At 32.0% G+C, this 20,355-nt stretch overlaps 1 protein-coding gene across 1 annotated transcript; it reads right to left on the reverse strand.

Annotated features, from left to right (window-relative positions):
* Positions 1-4,312: 4,312 nt before the first annotated feature.
* LOC142522869 (transcription factor PRE6-like) lies at positions 4,313-5,531 on the reverse strand. Its single transcript, XM_075626442.1, has 2 exons — positions 5,209-5,531; positions 4,313-4,642 (listed from the first exon to the last, which is right to left on the reverse strand). The coding sequence occupies exons 1-2, from the start codon at positions 5,332-5,334 to the stop codon at positions 4,490-4,492; spliced, it is 279 nt and encodes a 92-aa protein (XP_075482557.1). The 5' UTR covers positions 5,335-5,531; the 3' UTR covers positions 4,313-4,489.
* Positions 5,532-20,355: the final 14,824 nt, after the last annotated feature.

Here is a 20,355-nt window from a genome sequence, read left to right on the forward strand (position 1 = left end):
ACACTTCGAAAACGCAGTAGCACATCGCCCGAAAAAATCAGTCGTCTTGAAAAAATTCTTTGCACCTTATTGCACTGTTGGATCGGGTTCAAAATTTTACAGTATGTTCATAAGTATCTCAAATAATTTATGAATGGTGGAGATCGGGTTTGGAAGTCGTTTTGACCTGCTTATGGACAAAAAATCGTAGGTATATTGTTCTCGCCTAGAATTTGAGCAGTTTTTTTTACAAAGACTATAAACAAAAAACTCCGTTGGATTTGTCTGAAATTTGTATATATTGTTCAGAACATATGAATGCATATTCTGAACAGTGAAGATCGGATACCGAGTACCCGAGCGAGAGAAACAAATTTCTGAACTTGGACAGAATTTTGGTGACTCGTGCAAACTTTTGGAGAGAAAATTTCGAGTATATGGAGAGAAAACTCAAAAATTGAGGTGTGAAATTTGAATGGGAGGGTCCTCCTATTTATATGGGTGAGGTGAAATCTTACCATAACCTAATTGATATTGTTTCCAAAATTTGGAGATGCTCATTCCATAAATTTCGAGATACTTCTTTCATAAATATTGATATGCTTCCTTGTTGAGAAAAACTGTCTTGTATGTAATATTTCCTTCCAAATTTAATTGATATCCAGCCTGATTTCGAAATTAATACATGATTTGTACTGAATTTTGAATTTCATGTATTTATTGGCTTGAAATTTCAGTACCATGTATTATTTAATATTTCGAATTTATTATAACTCGAAAATAAATTCTTATACATGTCTATATTTAATTAAATAATTTACCTGCCCAAAAATTTGGGTTCTCACAACTCTGTTCTCAGTCTTTGTTTGCTATACGTAGTACTAAATCTAAATGATGAAACGAGAGTATTTCTGTTTAATCTTTGTAACAAAACAGACATTTTAATCCAATAAGCAATCATGTATTCATGAAGGAACTCTATGTTTTTGAAATTATTCCTTCTCTTGTTCTTTCACTACAACAAAAATGGCTTTTCGCAACGCGCTAATTCTCTTTCCGCGGCGCACATTGCACGCTGCGAAGTTACAAGCTGTTGAAAGTTCAAGATTATGCGCAGTGTGCATGTGCACGCTGTTAATACTATTATCAATTAACAGCGTGCATATGTACTCCGTTAATACAACTATCCGCAGCGAGCAATGTGCGTCGTTAATTTTCAAAAATAATCTAAATATTAGCGACGGTTTTTGACCAAACCGTCGCTAATTAGCGACGGTTACAAACCGAAGATAACGTTGCTAAAGTAGCGACTGTTTATAATCCGTCGCTAAATTAACGACGGTGTGTAAATTTAGCGACGGTTTAAAACCCATCGCAACATTTCGCGGCAGTTTAAAAACCGTCGCTAAAGTTTGCGTAAAAATAAAAAAAAAATTACTTTTATAATTTAATAAATTTTAAAAAAAACTACAATACAACTATGATAAATTGACTGATGATCTTAATTAACACTTAAAAAATTAACCAAAAATTGAAAAAAAAAATCGAAATTAAAATCGTGTAAGAAAGAAAAATTTTAAGTGTTGTGAGATGGTGTGGAGGAAAGTGGAAATCGGATATTTATAGACAATTTGTGACTATTAGCGACGATTTTGCATTAAACCATCGCTACTAGCGACGGTTTATATATAACAGTCGCTGATTTACGACTATTAGCGACTGTTTAATAAAAACCGTCGCTAAAAGCGAGGGTGTTTGCTTAAACCGTCGCCGATTTATGTAGAAACCGTCGCATATTTAAATTAGCGACGGTATTACATAAACTGTCGCTAATTTAAAAATTCATACACATTTTCCGCAACGTGCTTTTAATGCACGCCGTGAATGAATAGGATATTAACAGCGGACATTAGTGCACGCTGCGGATAGTATATAATATTACTTTCCGCAGCATTCTTTTACTGCGCGCCGTTAATGTCGCTAATTTAAAAATTCGCACACATTTTCCGCAGCATGCTTTTAATGCACGCCGTGAATGGATAGGATATTAACAGTGCACATTATTGCACGCTGCGGATAGTAAATAATATTACATTTCGCAGCGTGCTTGTAATGCGCGCCGTTAATGTATTAACGGCGCGCATTACAAACACGCTGCAGAAAATAGATAATATTTACAATACACATAAATACACGCTGCAGATATTACTTTCCGCATCGTGATTTTAATGCACGCCGTTATTTCTGTCAAGTGCAACAATATTAACAGCGCACATATTGATGCACGTCGTTAAAAGTACTATTCGCAGCATGCCTTTAATGCACGCTGTTGATGATGTGCTGCGGAAAATCATTTTTCTTGTAGTGTTTTTAAATCAGCCTAGCTCAAAGACCGTAAGCAAACTAGCACACCCAATGCTCCCCTTATGGTAAGCTGCAACATCCATGCAACCATCATAATCAACACCATAGGAATCCTATGCTCCACAATCATCATCATCCAAGCCGTCAATTCCCAAAAGTTTGGCCACTATGCATGTGAAGATCAATTCATGTGACTCGAATTGGGGATAGGGATATGGATCCCGATCCTCTCTTTGATGGGATTGATAATTGCAAAATGGCAAAACATGATCATGAAGTTATTTATTTAGCATTGCTGTGCATGATGCTAGTTGCAATGCTATGCCTGACGGGGATTTTAACATTCGTGACAAAAAACGATGATGTCGTAGGAGGAGAATCGAAGAATAAATATTATTTGGAGAGCTACTTGACGTATGATTAGGTTCAAGAATTGTATGGTCGAAAAGAATGTTTGTAAAACACGTCTTTATAATGAGGATACATGGGAGCATCCCATCGAGGTAATTTTATTCCAACATTGAATCAAATGTTTCACTATTTAGGTATACGAAGGAAGTTTCTGCCTCATCGTACACGCAACATGATTTTTTTAATCACATTTCGTATTTAACTTCGTTCGTGTAGTAAGAATCCCCTTACAAATAATCAAAAACTTATTTTACTCACGAATGAGGACTCCCTTACAAATAATCAAGAACTTATTTTACTCACGAATGAGTCCTCATTCTTGTGTTCCTTTCATGCAATATCATTCAGGTCGGTTGTTGCAACCCACCAACCCTGAAGTTGTGGATACGTGAGGAAAATTAAGACGACGTGGGTAATACGTATACCACAAACAGGCAACGCTTCCTACGACATAGATTGTCTGAATCGGGTCGGCAACAGTTACGATTTTTGCTTGCATTGCGATTCGTGCAAGGCTGCTGTTCGCGTAATTTTTATTTCAGAGACCTTGTCTGCTTCCACTACATTATTGTTCTTCTCGGATGCATTTCTTTCTAACTATGCAACGAAAGACAAAGGGTCGAATTTTCTTGAAAATAATCCGGTGAGTCGAATCCATGACCATATCGACATGGCTATAGGACAGTCCCCTTTTTGTAGTTGTTTATGTAACAAGGGTGGAATATGGTTCTTCCAATTTTGTCCCATGAGTCGAACACACGAGAATCAAAGCGAGAACGGGATATCCTCAACGTTCAGCTGGGTTAATCAGACCTTGAGGTGTTTTAGTCTAATTTCATTCTTCGTTTAGCAGTGTCTTAATGTCGCTCTTTTTCCTTGTTTTGGAGAAAAAATAGAGTGTGCCACAAGTTATATATGTAGTTTTGTGGTTGAAGTCATAACTCGACTCAATATTTCAAAAAAGTTTTAATGTATCGACCTAATTAATTTCTTGGGTATATATGAATTGAAATATTCATGCGTAAGCTGCACATCTACTTGTTTATTTATGTTTGAGAAACAAATATGCTTTAAATTCACTTCATTTGAATGGACCCGACTTAGAGCTAAATATTTAGAATAAATTCATTTATAATAGATTTGAAATCCATCACTTTTGTTATTTTGTTTCGTTAATAAATCACGTGTTGAATCAATAGAAATCATTTTCGAAATTCATTCACCAAATTAAATCCTAATCTTTCACTCCAAATGTATTACATACTCATATCAAAATCAATAATATTCAATATACATTCGTTACTCGTGTGTAAAATAAAGTACCTAATTAACATTATTTCAAGAACATCGTCCAACTGAAAAATCTTAGTATTAATAAATTTAAGTATTTTCCTACACGAGATCAAAATCTATTTGGCTTGTACTCAAGTGATCATGAACATGGACAATAAGATAGTTATTTTTATATAAATGCTTCATATATAATAATAATTAGTAATTAAACTATTTCAAAATTAGGATACTTGAAACTTAAAGGAGAAGAACCCTTAAATTTTCAAATATAAAAACGACTAATTAACAAAAGGCATGCATCAAAGGCCATGCATGCTATGTTACAAAATATGGAGCCGAAAGCCCTAAGTTGGCCAAATATGGTGACCAAACCCTAGACAACATACGAAGCATAAAGTACAAGCATGTCTAAACTTATAGATACATAGTACTTAACATAATATCACACTAGCAAGCTCCTTATCACGGCTGCTTCGGCACTCTCACCGTCCGTCGATTCCAAGAGCTCGGCTAATCGGCCGCTCAGATTATCCACCTCTCGGTGCAAGTTCCTAATGTAGTTACATGTCTCCTGCAATATCTTTGCAGCTGAAACCTGCACACATTTATTTTCATGCGAATGAAACATATAAATTCAAATTTTAATTACTTACCAATGAGTTCTTGCGTGTAAATCCAGACCCCATTTGTAAAATTATATGTGTTTTTGTAATATTTCATGTAACATAACATATTAAATGAAAAATAATAATTGAAGGAAATTGTAAAACATTAGAGCCCCACAAAGACAAAATAATAACGTGAATTGAATGAGTTTTGTTGGCTTGTGGGAATGCATGAGCAGCAAGATCCGATACATATCACCTCAAAAGAAAACGAAAGACCATACAAAAAATAAAATAATACAAATTGCTCATGCATGAAACACAAATTTCACTAAATACAGAAAATTATATTTTCATTTCTTCCCATATATAATTTGCATTATTTTTTAGTCCGAAAATAAAAATTTTGTAAGTTTCAAAAAGAACATTGAAAAACTACATATAATTTTTTTTTTTGGTTCTAGTTAAATTCTAAACGAATGAAATATGAGATATACACTAATATCAAGTGAAGTGTTGAAACAAGTATAACATGAAAGAATTAACAGTTACAGACCTTGTCGGATCGCCGATGGCGTATCTCAGGTAAAAGCTGTTGCAGTTTGTAGACCAGATCGGCCATCTGATCGTCACTTATCCTGGTAACTCCCGACTGCCTTGAACGTGATCTTCTGCTAGACATCGTGATCAGTTAAATATTTTACCGGGTTTGGTCGATTTACGGAATTTTTCTTAATCTTTTACTAGAATTTTCGACGTTCTAAAGAAAAACCCTGAATTCTCAATAAGTAAATTAGATAATGATAAGTGTTTTGAGATAGGTTATGGAGAAACAGATAAGGAACCCATGGACATGAGCAGTTTTATCAGAGAAAGAAGTGTGAATTGAAGGTGATGAAGACAATTGCATGGGAGTAAGAAATGGGCCTTTTAAATAGAGTTTCAAGTGTGTCTCTGTGTGAAAGAGGGGAAGAAATATGAATTATGAATTTATGATCATGTCCGAATTGTAAAAAAAAATTGGATTTGGATGTTTACAAAATAGAGACAATTATGTAACCTCAAGATCAAGAACATAAATACATAGTCAATTTTATGTCTTAAAAGAATTAACAAAAGCAATGTTAATTGATCAAGAAATTCTCTTTATCTTATGTTACAAGGAATAATACCAAACTCGTTATGTAAGTTGATCTATTTTTTTCAAATTTTGATTCTTTAGGCAGTCAAAAATGGTATCAGTGTGATACTAACCATATGCGATGCAACATCAGTATTATATATCCGATATCATATCGAGTATATATGTATGTATAACCCGGCCACACTCATGTCGTCCTCTTCTCGAAGTGTTCCCCAAACTGTTAAACTAGGGTTAAGAGTTGAATTGGTTGAACCGAAATTTGCTCGTTTATTACCCAACTTTGAGGGACCTCTATGTGTCAGCCGAAGCACACAATCCCACGTTACACACACACAATAAATATATATATATATATATATATATATATATATATATTATTATTATTAATTGAGTGATGTACACATACTACGAAATATATATATAAAAAATTTATGTGTTGAGACTCATATTAAGCCATCGAATTTTAGACATATATACACAATTTATGTATATATTTGTTCATTAAAGCCAGTGTACACGTAAATAAATGTATTAAAAACTTCGGAAGCCTTAAGAAACTAGTCTACTTGTCCTTTTTATGTCGGGTTTAGTCGACAAGACAAGAAGTATATGTACACTAAAAGAAAAAATCGAGCTTATATATGAAAATTTTAATTTTAGCAATAATTTTGGAAAAAAACATGGATTTTTAACTAATATTTAGAATTTAAGGAGATTTTGTATATAATTTAATCATTATTTTACTATGCTCTTTATCAGGTATTGGTATGAACAGATGAAAATTCAATGATATATGATTGGATTGAAGTATTTATAATTAATGTCCTTGAATAAATGCATTATGAAACCAAATTCGATGGATACAATAGAGATGGGATCGAATTTGTCATTTGAATATCAGAACCCGAGGATTTGATGAAAGGTTTTATTTGCAAGGGAAATTGCAATTTTGATAATGTATCTTGGGTTTTTTTTTTCGATTTTGATTATTATGTTATCAAATTTAAATTTTAGTCGTACATCTTTTGATAATTTGTAATTTTAATCATTTTTCATTGAGAGTGTTGATTTGACATTATACACGCCAGAATCATGTTAAGATTATCTTACTGCCGCATCAGCGCTACATCAAAGAAGATGACTAAAATTTTTTAAAAATAGAGATTTTGTAATAAAACTGAAATTTGATAATAAATATTGCCAAAATTGCAAAGAGCCAAATATACAAGACATTTTTTTCCTTGTTCGTAATAATTAAGGAAATGTTTATTTCATTTGCGGGACAAAATGAAAAAAAAATGAATATTTTTTTAATGAACTATATATTCTAATGAAATTTGGATAAGATTACTTTTAAGAGGTATATAAAATTTTAATATATTCCTAGTCAAGCTGAGCATATTGAACTCTTCGTTTTAAAATTTATTTAATATACCCTGCAATTGGAAGCTTTTTTCTTTTTGTTAAAGAAACAATTGGAAGCTATTTTTTAAAAAATTGCATATGTATCTAATTTTGATAAATCTTTTTGTTATGTTAAACATACATGAGTGAGAATAGCACTGATATAAGTGACTCTTGAGAAATCCTCGTGCATCAAGATGCTAAGTACGTTTCGCCGCTTGATTAATTTGATGGACTAGGTTCAGATCTTAAACAGTAGAAAATATATAAGACTAATATCTAAGGGATGTGAGACAACATCAGCAGATAGACACATATCTTCCCGGACTTATGGACCTAACAACCCACTCCATTTACACTCAAGTAAGTGTACTCTGCGTTGCCACGAGTATGAGGAAATAAAGTTGTGCATTGTCTAACTGTAATAGTTTTTTGCCTGATGATAAAGAGCTCGATCATTAACATTTTTATTAAAAAGATAAGAAAATTACGCGAAATGTCTCAAATGTACAAAACCTTGGATTTAAAATAATTACTTGACACTAGTGTATCCTAAAAATGAAGTTATTTTCCTAAAAAATATTCTACAACATCAGTTTGAGTAGAGAGGCTCATTTAACTTTAAACAAAAAAAGCTAATTAATTAATGGGCATGATTTTTTTATATCATGCTTAATCGACATAAAATCATTTTAAAATTAATGAAGACTTATCTCCGGTCAACTATATATGATTAAATTGATGGGTTTATGTAATTAGTTGAGGAAAAATAGTTGAACTTGATTATATTAACTTAGTTTATGCTTTTTTCCACCAAAATGGCATGCAAATACTGTGTAATTTGAAACCATTCAATATATACCTGCAAAATATATAAAAAATTTCGTGGTTGGAAGCCAATTTCATATGACAACAAAATAATGAACAAAATTTCCTATGTTCTAACTTTTTGAGTTATTAAAATTTTCGAAAGTCGATGAAATTTATTACAATGTTAAATGTGTTATATAATGGAGCCAGCCTCTTGTCACATTATGTCTCTTCTATGAACTGATATGTCGTCAAGGAGCTTGACAAAGCTGCTCAAATTTTCCTTCGGCTTTTGCCATGCATTCAAATTTCACTTGTGGGTAATTATATTCACGCTTATGTCGATCTCGAAACGGAATTATGATTCAATTTTATACATCGATCCCTACTTATATTCGGACATCGATGTCGTATTCAAAAACTTTGATGAATGATATTCGGAGTACATCATGTCTTGTTTAAAACATTTTGCAAAAGGATGAATGTGATCTATATATATATATATATATATAAATATATATATATACACATATTCCGTTAGATGGTGTAATGTCTTATTGTTATATCAAAAGTTATAACTAGTAGTAATAGTTTAAGCCACACCCCTCTGATAAGAAACAACAAATTAGCATGCCACGGGAAAATTCGACGAGCTATCAGTTTTGAGCTTGACTTAGCCCAAATCTTTGTAAACTCTTGACATGCAATAATACTATTACTAGCTAGGTTCACTAACTCAATTTCTCAAGCTTATTTTGCAAAAGGAAATAGCAGTACATGTATACCAGAACAATCTCAAGAATGTTATATTATCAGTGTTTTAAAAAGTAGTGGGTGGTAGTCGAGCGGTCACCCACCGCCAAGCACTTAGACACTTAAACGGCCACTTAAGCGGATTTTATTTTTACTTAAATATCTAATTCTTCTTGTTTATAGGCGTTGGATGGCCGCCTAAACTGTGAGAAATCGCATTCCAGAAGTAGCTAGCATTTAGCAGAAGCTAATATTTCAGAAGATGATATTTTTCCAACAGACAGAATCCAGCAGCAGAAGAGTTCAGTAGCGCGAGATTGCAGCAGACAACTACTGATTCTGCTTATGACTTGTAACTGAAGCATTTATCATGGAATAAAGGCTGTAATGGCACATAATGACATATTATGGCCATTAATGGGATGCTAACAGTCAGATTTTGGCCTATAAATAACACCCTCAAGTCTCTGAATTTGTGTTACACAAATCTTGAGATTATTACTTAAATTTTCGAGCTAAGAGAGTGCCATGTTCGAGCTGTAAAATCCAGTAGCGAGAGCAACCAGATTTCCAGTAGACTTCAACCGAAACTCTGATTCTGATTCTGGCCTCACCCCTTAGAGGAGAGAACATATAGGGGACTGATATCAGTTTAGCCATGAAATTCACTAACGTGCTCAGTTCTTACTAATTATGATTTCTGTTCTGAAACATTTGATTTCTGAATTTGCGCAAAGAGTTAAGCAAACTTTACAATGATTTCTGTTCTGAAAATAAGAGTTTTCTATATATTCTTGTATTACTGTTTCTGTTGAAAACGATTTCGAAAACTGGGAGTTATTCCCGCCCCTGCTTACTGAGTGACAACCATATCACTCACCCACCAAACTCATCTCAGATAAGAACGAGGAAGAAAAGTTAGAAGAAAAATAGCAGATTCAATTATGGGGCTGGTGAAGAAGACTGTTGTTTATCAGTTCTAGTTTATGTTTATTCCGCTGTATTTGTTAAGACTTTGTTATATTTGGTTTTACATTTCCGCTGTAAAACATTTGGCATTTCCGCTGTATCGGACATTGAAATATTCATTATTTATGAATAAAAATACTGATTTCTGAATTCTGTACTTCTGAGGCTTGTTGTTTTCGAATGTAAATTTGAGAGCAACGCCGATGTCAACCAACCCCCGTCCTGGGGCGTGACATAAACGAATATTTTTATCTAAATATCTAATTTTTCTTGTTTATCTTCATATTTTTTTTATAATTCCTCTATATTGTATGCAAACTCAAAATCAATTACATATTCTTTCTAAAGATATAATTTGAGCGAAAAATGTTGAAACAATTTTTTTAGAAAATAAAAAAAATGTATATTACATTATACGACCGTCTAAGCGGATTTCGAGCTGCCTTGACGATGACTAGCAGCTTAGGCTGAGTTAATAGTGCTAAGAGACATCGCTTTATAAAAATCGGGGTGGTGAGCGAGACACCCAACGCCTAGATGGTCATAGACAGTGCTTTTAAAACACTTCACATTGCCAAATATTTTCAAAATCTTTTTACTTCACTCTTTATAATTTTTAATAGAACCGCCATATTAATTACCACATTTCACAAGCCCTTCCCCAATTCAAGTCAAACTAAACCACTAGAGATATTAAATGTCCATACCTTGTAGTTGTGAATTCAATACCTGACTGCTACCCGTCCTTTAACTTTTGTGGCAATTTGTTATTTGTAGTAAAAATAAATTTATCCAGGCTGGAATGCTGACATAGCTTCAAACATTACTGGCGTATTCAGGCCGGAATGCTGACATAGCGTCAGACATTACTGGCGTATCTAACAACATCATCTCAGTATTCCAACGGAAAAAAAAGACTATTAAAACTTAGTTTACTAAGACCAAATTTTGACTAAATATTAACTAATTAGATGACCTAATAATTAAGATCTACATAGAACAACCCATGTTGCTGTAATAACTACAAACGTTATATTACCCTAACATGGACACATACAACCACAGACACAAACACACACACAAAACACACAGAGACTTATAACACACATGGAGTCAGTTATCAGTTATATCATCTTCGAAACCATGTGGTGTGTTCATTCTGCTCCCTCTCTTCTCAGCACATACAAAATGTTTATCAGACCACAGCATTTAATGACTACATTTCAGGTTCAACGGGGACTCGTCTAACCACGAAGATGCTGTCGTCCAAGTATCTCGATATGTCTGTCGAATCTGGTTTTCGGGTCAAACTAAAAATGATAGTTCGTGGTAACGATATAACTTTACTGATAATCTTTCGATATTTTAAATAGTTTAATATCAAAACCCCCCACATTTATAACCTCTGAATCGACAAAAATATGTTGGCAATGGTTAAAAGGATAATCGTTTGTCGGTCACATGCCAGCAAGAGAGGGAAGCAATAATATTGACTATGACGCCCGAAATTAACTTAATAAGCGTTGTGATTGGAGGCTTGAGTAGCCAAGACCTTTACAAATGTTTCTTGTTAATTTGAACGAAAATATTCAAAAAATAAAAATAAATAAAGATTATCATTTTGTGTGGCTGTAATTTTTCCTGTTTGATTTGATAAGAAGAGTTTTGTTTTTGTTGCTCCCTGCATAATATATATATATATATAGTGTTAGTGTGTAAAAGTTTTGAAAAAGGCTATAATTTGATGGCAAAAACTTGTGTGAAACAGTCTCACAGGTCGTATTTTGTGAGACGGATCTCTTATTTGGGTCATCCATGAAAAAATATTACTTTTTATGTTAATTAAGAGTATTATTTTTTCTTGTGAATATCAAAAGGGTTGACCCGTCTCACAGATAAAGCTGATTCGTGAGACTGTCTCACAAGAGACTTACTCTAATTTGATAAAGATTTTCTAAAAGTACAATAAACTAAATAAAAAGCTCAAACTATGACTTTGATATCAATTATAGAAATATGAGAACTAACGAGTTCACGGTGTGTTTTGCACAATGAAGATAAGGTATTTAGATTTAATATATACATCTTGAATTATTATATCTCTACAAGAATAAATACTTATGATGACATTTATGAATGTCATCATATTCAATATTTAGTAACATTTAAGTTTTAGTGACACCTCCAACAAATGTCATCTATTCCAATGTCGTCTTAAACTTACTGACATTTTTTAATGTCATTATAAGATGTTAATGACAACTTCATACGTGTTACTAATTATTCATATAATGACAATTTTAAATGTCAGGAAAACTCATGTTTAAATACATTTATAGATGCCTTGTTATTATAGTAATAATGACAAATTTATATGTCAGTTAAAATCATTTATAATGACAACTAAAAGTGTCGTGTATGTTATTTATAGTGACAATAACAAATATGGGAATATTTGGGTTGGATAAATATAGGAGGAGGGAAAATTAGATAAAATAAATGTGAGAATAAAAAAACATATTAGATTAGTTATCCTGACATTTTTAATTGATGTCATTTTTTATATGGGGGGAGACAATTATTTTCCCTCCTCCAATATTTATCTAACCCAAATATTCTCACACTTATTTATAGTGAAATTTTTTAGTTTTTTAACGATTTTTTACGATGTGGGAAAAATAATTTTTTCCCTCTATATAAAAGATGACATCAATTAAAAATGTCATGATAACTAATCTAATATGTTTTTTTATTTTAAATATTATTAATTTTTTACAAGTGTCATTATTAAGTATTTGTAACAACATTTAATTAAAAGTGTCTACAAAAAAGTGTCACAATAGCCATTTATTATTGTAGTGTATCAATTTTAAGATCAAACGTTCGTGACAGAACCGCTAATCTTGATTGTGATTCACATAAAGAAACGACCCCCAAATGTTTTTAAATGAGCAAGGCTAGAGGATCTCGAGGATTGGGTCTACCTTGTCGTTACGGGAGATAGGTGCAAATCAATCCAAGTTGCAAAACAAAGTGCCGCTGCTTTTAGGAACAAGAAATTTGATTTCTTAACAATTTGTTCCAAATAATCAAATACGTAACAAACAAATCATTTGGAGTTTGTGTAAACCATACATTTCAAAAGCAAACATATATATATTTATTTGGAGTTTGTGTAAACCATACATTTCAAAAGTAAACATATATATATATATATATATATATATATATATATAAGCTTCTTATTGATACGTGGCTTCAAAATTATGGTGCTAAAAAACAATGACAATATTTTGCATTATTTTTAAATGGATAAAAATCGATTGGATTGGAACCAACAGAGGGTGGACACGTGTAGTTTTAAGGAAAATTGTGAGAAACATAAGAGGTAATCAATTTATGAAATAGAAATATAATTAACTTAATTTGTTTCCCTTTTTTTTTTTTTTGGTTATTACACATTTGGCAAACAAAAAACAAATCTTGGTTTGTTTTCTGCAGTTGCTTATGGTATTTTAACATTTAAAATTATTTTAGAGTTTTGGTCATGAGGACCTTCACATGGATTGCTAGAAAATTCTTTATTTACTCACTTGTTTGGAAAGCCTTCAATCCTAAATTAAATTCACGAAAATTTACTATCAAAAGGTTTATATATATAAGTTTTTGAAATTAATTATTTTAACCCATCAATTTAAATATATATTGTCACGCCCCGAGACCGGGGTTAGTCGACAGCGACGTTGTTCAACAGTCACATAATCGCCAAACAACAAGCCTCGTCGTTCAGTATAAACCAAAATCAGTCTATTTCATAATTAACTCAAAATAATCTTGTCTTACAGCGATAAATTTCAAAATGAAATAAAATGTGCGGAAGCGTTGTACAACTTGAATCAAGACTTAGGAAGAACATAAGCGAGAAATCTTCATATCCCGAAACTTCATCACCAACCCCAAAGTATGTCTTATTCATCCTCGTTTACTTGATCTTCGTTCTTATCTTGGAAGAGATGTAAGGGGTGAGTGTTTTGGGAAACACTCATGAGCAAGTGGAGGCCGATCGATTACCACAAATACATATAAATATAATTTAAAACACATATTGCAAACTGATTTTCAAAACGTAGTATCTCATATCAGATCAAAATCGGAATCGAAATGCGAAACAAAGATTATCAGACAATTCAGAACAGAACGAATCAGAACAAACGAAAACACTGTTATTCATCTCGTTTTCCATGGTCAAATTGTCCCCCATATGTTAGTCCTCTAAGAGGTGAGGCCAAAACACAGTTTTATACCCACTGATGGGGGCCATACAGAACACAGTTTATACCCACTGATGGGGGCCAGAACACAATTTTATACCCACTGATGGGGGCCATATAGAATTTACAATCGTCGTTTCATATCCCACTCGAATCATAACAGTACAACACAGAATCAGATGTAACAAACAACACTTATCAAGATTTTTGAATGAATTCAGCAAAATCAAAGAACATCGGAAATAGAAGGAACATATCGTTCATCGATCGAGATTGTATGAAATGTATAATAGCATTTTTCGAAAATTTTTTGACACACATACAAGCATGTCATGAAATACTTATACAAAGTTTAAATTATAAAGAAATATATAGCAAAAGCCCACTTACTCTTGGTTCAAATGTACGATTCGAACTTAACCGATACTTGGGTAAAACTTGGGTCGAATACGGGCAGCACCTCGGTAACGATTTGGGCAGCACTTTGACAGCAATACAATGGTCGAATGTAGCCTCTTCTCTTTTCTTGAATTAGTCGAGACTTATGAGTGATTTGGGGGGATTTTTGGTGTTATTTTACACTAAACCAGAGCTTCTATATATAGGCCTCCAATGATAAGGTGAAAGATCACTCCATTAAATGTCATTTATCTCACCTTAAATGTCATTATTCATGGTCATTAATCTCCTCTTAATGACACATATTAATGACCATTAATCTCATATTTAAAAGACATATTCATGGTCATTAACCTCCTCTTAATTATCATTATTTTGCTCTTAATATAGGTGGTTTAATGGTTAATTTATTGTGGTTTAAATTAGTAATTAAAATGATGATAAATGGTCAATAATGAGGAAAATGATTATTCAAATTTCCAATATTATGGTTGCATGGAACTCGAAAACGTTGTGCCAAAATGAGCTGAAATTTTCTATGATATATACTGGTCTTCCCCTTGCAAGATTTTGGGTCTTTACATCCCTCTCTCCTTATTAGAAGTTTCGTCATCGAAACTTGAGTTAAGTCAGTGTAGATGATATGAAATGATTGATAAATTCGAAATTTAAATTCATGTTGAATGATCCATGGCTTGAGTTCAATGGATTCAAGGAAAAATTTAAACTTGAATCCTATAATACGAATGGTAGATTTCAAAACACAAGTAGTGAGATGTAAAAACAAAAATATGGACGAGAGTGTCCTTATTCAAAAAAAAAACATGTGAGAGCTTAATATACTCAGTAACATTTCCGTCTCATATCTCCTCATTAGCCTCTTCTCCTTGTGCATTTAGTGGTTGTTGCATATGCTCGAGTGCAATTTGTTGGTTGACGATTTCTGCACTCAAGTTTTGGTTGCTGAGCTCAAATTGTTGCACATAGTTTCTCATTTCATGACGATACGCATTGAACTCTAGTTCAAGTTGGTCACAAAACCATTTCTTAGCGTGATAGTGGTTGCACCAAGCTTCGGAGGTGGCAATCATTTGTTGACCATACTTTTGTGACTCTTGTAACTCTTCTTTGTAATCTTTGAGTTGCTTTTCCGCAAATTTCTTGTCGAAAGTGAGTTGTCACACTTCTACTTGAAGGTGATCCCTAGCTTTCTTCAACTCCTCTTTGTCATGAAGTAAACTCGTAATGGTACCCCTAAGTTGCTCGATTTCGTGCTCGAGGTTGCTAAAGGTCTTGGCTTGGGTCATCATTTTCGATCAAAAAGTTGAGCAATCTTTGTTCATGACTAGCTTGAGGGATGGCTCGAAAATATGAGATGATTGTGAGTCTTGGTGTGACTTTCTTCATTCATGATAAAGTGTTTATATAGATACTTTAGAGAAGATATCTGGTAACCTTTTTAAGGTCATTAATTTAATTTTTAATTGTTATAATTAGTACTTAATTGGATGCTAAATTTTGGGTCAATGAATGTTTTTACATTTCTAAAATAAGAAGCATTTATTCACATGCCAAATATGAGATGGAATTTTCGAAAATATGGCTAAGATGGATTCAAATTTTTTTTATTTTTTTTATTGGTGAATGTGAAGACTAAATTATAGCGTTTAAGGTAACTTTCAAAATTTATAGATCGATAATGACGTTGCAAAAATTGAAGGTAGGTGAATGATGATGCTTGAATAAAAGAAGCATGATTGAATGAAGAATTTTCGAACAATATATGAAAATTCTAAAATATGGTAAGGATTGTATAGGAACAAGTAGATGAATAAATAAAATTTTAGAAAAGAGACACGATATATAATCCACCAAAGAAATGTATTATATATTTAGTTCTTAATAGATAATTAACAGCTTACAAATGAGGAAACAAAAAAATTGAGAAGTGAATTGTTCCTTTGTTCAAGAAGAATTTATATAAATTAAATTATAGATTGTAGACACAAAGATGAAACGGTCCAATCAATTGCACTAATATTTATTATGTTATGAATTTTATCAAACAAGAATTTAATAATAGTTTAAGACCATTTTTAAACAAATGAATTTTTGTTATTTGACATTAAAAATAGAATTGAGAATGATGTTTCAAATCAAGAACATATATTTTCAAGTTAATAACATATATTTATATATGTACATATATTTACTTAAAATCCTAAATATAATTTGTTAACTCTATTAAAAATTTAGTCATGAGTATCACCTTATCACTTAATTGTCTATCTAACTTAAACCCGAAAATTCAGGACTTATAACTTTCTATTGATGATTTAATACAGATACTAGTCCCAAAATTAATCTAACTTAAATCCGAAAATAAAAATATCAAATTTTCTATTGGCCATTTAATATAAAGACTAGTCTCAAAATCGATTTCATATAAATCCCAAAAATCATATCTTAATTTTTTTCCCGACCATGTGATTTAAACACTAGTTGTCAATCATTATTATTATTATTATTATTATTATTATTATTATTTTGTATTCGGACCCTTGCACTAATATAAAGTTATTAAAAGTCAAACTACGACCCAATATTGTCAAATTGACTTAAATCTCAATAATAATATTCTAGAAGGTTGAAATTCCAATCGTCCGATCCACATAAACACTAATTCTCATTTTTTTTTATTTCTCAAACTAAATCCTACTTCCCCATCAAATACTATAAGATTTTTTTTTAACATACTTATGCATATGGATAACAATTTCGGTGCAGAATCAATGGAATATTCAAAAAGAAAAATCAAAATATTTTCATATGAATTAAAAATAATTCATCAGGATCAAGGAACAATGGAAGAATTGGATTTCGATTTTCCTATGCGGAGTTATAAGCTCTACGAGAATTTTCAAAAATGGCAAAAACTGAGCGTGGTTACGAGGGGCGTACGAAGCCATTTCCTGAAAAACAATGGAAAGCTTACATAATGATAAGGTCGTGAATAAACATCAAACGGTAAATTTTAGAGTCATTTATTCGAGATTTGATTCAAAAATGGTTCAAAGATGGAAATTCGAGAACTGGCGTATGGTTTGAAGATTATACATCGGGGCCAGTCCAGAATAATTAATGGAATCGAATTCTTGAGTTTCCTATGGGAAGTCACAATTTTCAAATAAAAGATTGGGGTGGATATGAATGATTAAGTTTTTGCCAAAATCTAACTTCGTCAAATTTTGTCTATTGAAATCTCCAGCCGAATTATGAACCTGACGGCTCTGATACCACTTAAATATCACGCCCCGAGATCGGGGGTTAGTCGACACCGGCGTTGTTCAACAATCACATAATCGTCAAACAATAAGCCTCGTAGTTCAGTATAAACCAAAAACAGTCTATTTCATAATTAACTCAAAATAATCTTGTCTTACAGCGATAAATTCCAAAATGAAATAAAATGTACTGAAGCGTTGTACAACTTGAATCAAGACTTAGGAAGAACATAAGCGAGAAATCTTCATATTCCGAAACTTCGTCACCAACCCGAAAACATGTCTTATTCATCATCGTTTACTTGATCTTCGTTCTTATCTGGGGAGAGATGTAAGGGGTAAGTGTTTTGGGAAACACTCAGCAAGTGGAGGCCGATCGATTGCCACAAATACATATAAATATAATTTAAATCCCATATTGCAAACTGATTTTCAAAACGTAGTATCTCATATCAGATCAAAATCGGAATCGAAATGCGAAACAAAGATTATCAGACAATTCAGAACAAAACGAATCAGAACAAACGAAAACAATGTTATTCATCTCGTTTTCTATGGTCAAATTGTCCCTCATATGTTAGTCCTCTAAGGGGTGAGGTCAAAATACAGTTTTATACCCACTGATGGGGACCATACAGAACACAGTTTTATACCCACTGATGGGGGCCAGAACACAGTTTTTTACCCACTGATGGGGGCCATACAGAATTTACAATCGTCGTTCCATATCCCACTCGAATCATAAGAGTGCAACATAGAATCAGATGTAACAAACAACACTTATCAGGATTTTTGAATGAATTCAGCGGAATCAAAGAACATCAGAAATAGAATAAACATATCGTTCATCGATCGAGATTGTATGAAATGTATAATAGCATTTTTCGAAAATGGTTTGACACACATACAAGCATGTCATGAAATACTTATACAAAGTTTAAATTACAAAGAAATACATAGCAAAAGCCCACTTACTTTTGGTTCAAATGTATGATTCGAACTTAACCGATACATGGGTAAAACTTGGGTCGAACACGGGCAGCACCTCGGTAACGATTTGGGCAGCACTTTGACAGCAATACAATGGCCGAATGTAGCATCTTCTCTTTTCTTGAAGTAGTCGAGACTTATGAGTGATTTGGGGAGATTTTTGGTGTGATTTTACACTAAACCAGAGCATCTATATATAGGCCTCCAAGGGTAAGGTGAAGGGTCACTCCATTGTCATTTATCTCACCTTAAATGTCATTATTCATGGTCATTAACCTCCTCTTAATGACACCTATTCATGACCATTAACCTCATATTTAAAATGCATATTCATGGTCATTAACCTCCTCTTAATTATCATTATTTTGCTCTTAATATAGGTGGTTTAATGATTGATTTATTGTGCTTTAAATTAGTAATTAAAATGGTGATAAATAGTCAATAACGAGCGAAAATGATTATTCAAATTTCCAAGATTATGGTTGCATGGAACTCAAAAACGTTGTGCCAAAATGAGCTGAAATTTTCTATGACATATACCGGTCTTCCCGTTGCAAGATTTCTGGTCTTTACATATATATTTAAATTGATGGGTTAAAATAATTAATTTCAAAAAATATATATATAAATTTAAATTGATGGGTTAAATTAATTAATTTCAAAAACTTACCGAGATTTTCTCGTCCAGAATAACATAGGAAGTTAAAAAATAAATAAATAAATAAAGGGGGCTATTTGAAGAAAAGTATGACATAGGTTTTCTTAAATAATATATAATTCTAAATTTTAAATGATTTATAAAACATTATAGATCTTATTGCAATTGAAAAATTGAATTGTTATAGAACTGTGATTGTATATTACTATCAGAACGTAGGCTTGTGTATGAATAGCATGGGTCAAAAAATTGTATCACGTTGGTTATTTTAACTCTGAGATTTAATATAGTTTTACTGGAAAAAATCGCAAACTGTTAAAAATAAAACTTTACGGTAAAAAGTAAAAATATCAAACTCACAAAATATATTAAACTACACACTTTTATAATTTTCTCCACTCAATTGTGTTCTTCTTCACAAATTGAGAGATATATTTATAGAATTTCTTTGGAAATAATCAAAAAATAAATACATCATTACATACATCATCACACACTAATTTTCAATATTTACAAATCTTATTTTTATCATTCAATAATTTCAACTCTTTATTTTCAACACAATTCTTTATTTTCAACACAAAATAGACTTTTAACTACTTATTACGAACATAATATTTTACAACTTATAGATTCCTATTTACGGCCCTAAACAAATTGAGTTGGTTCGCAAATTTTTCAATCTGACTCGATAAATATTCGATTTGTATTCCGAGTTATTGAACTGAAACATGTTCGAATTTTATTCGAACCGAACTTGAGTCAAAATTATTTTATTCGATAACTATGAAGCTTTAATATTATATTAATATAATATAATTATATATAGCTCGAATTATCTTCGAACTGAAGTTGAGTCAAAATTATTTTATTCGATAATTCGTAAACTTTGAAGTTTTATTAATACTATATATATATATATATATATATATATATTGGAACAATAGTTAGAATAATTCACGAATATGATCGAATTTTTCGAAACAAAATCAAGCAAAAATATTTAGAATTTTCGAGCTTA

The sequence above is a fragment of the Primulina tabacum genome, chromosome 13 (genome assembly GCF_025594145.1).
Source record: "Primulina tabacum isolate GXHZ01 chromosome 13, ASM2559414v2, whole genome shotgun sequence".
NCBI lineage: Eukaryota > Viridiplantae > Streptophyta > Magnoliopsida > Lamiales > Gesneriaceae > Primulina > Primulina tabacum.

Coding starts and splice junctions, on each gene's coding strand:
- LOC142522869 (XM_075626442.1), bottom strand. CDS start 5,334: ATGTCTAGCAGAAGATCACGTTCAAGGCAGTCGGGAGTTACCAGGATA. Junction 4,643..5,208: donor GCCATCGGCGATCCGACAAG/GTCTGTAACTGT, acceptor AAATGTGTGCAG/GTTTCAGCTGCAAAGATATT.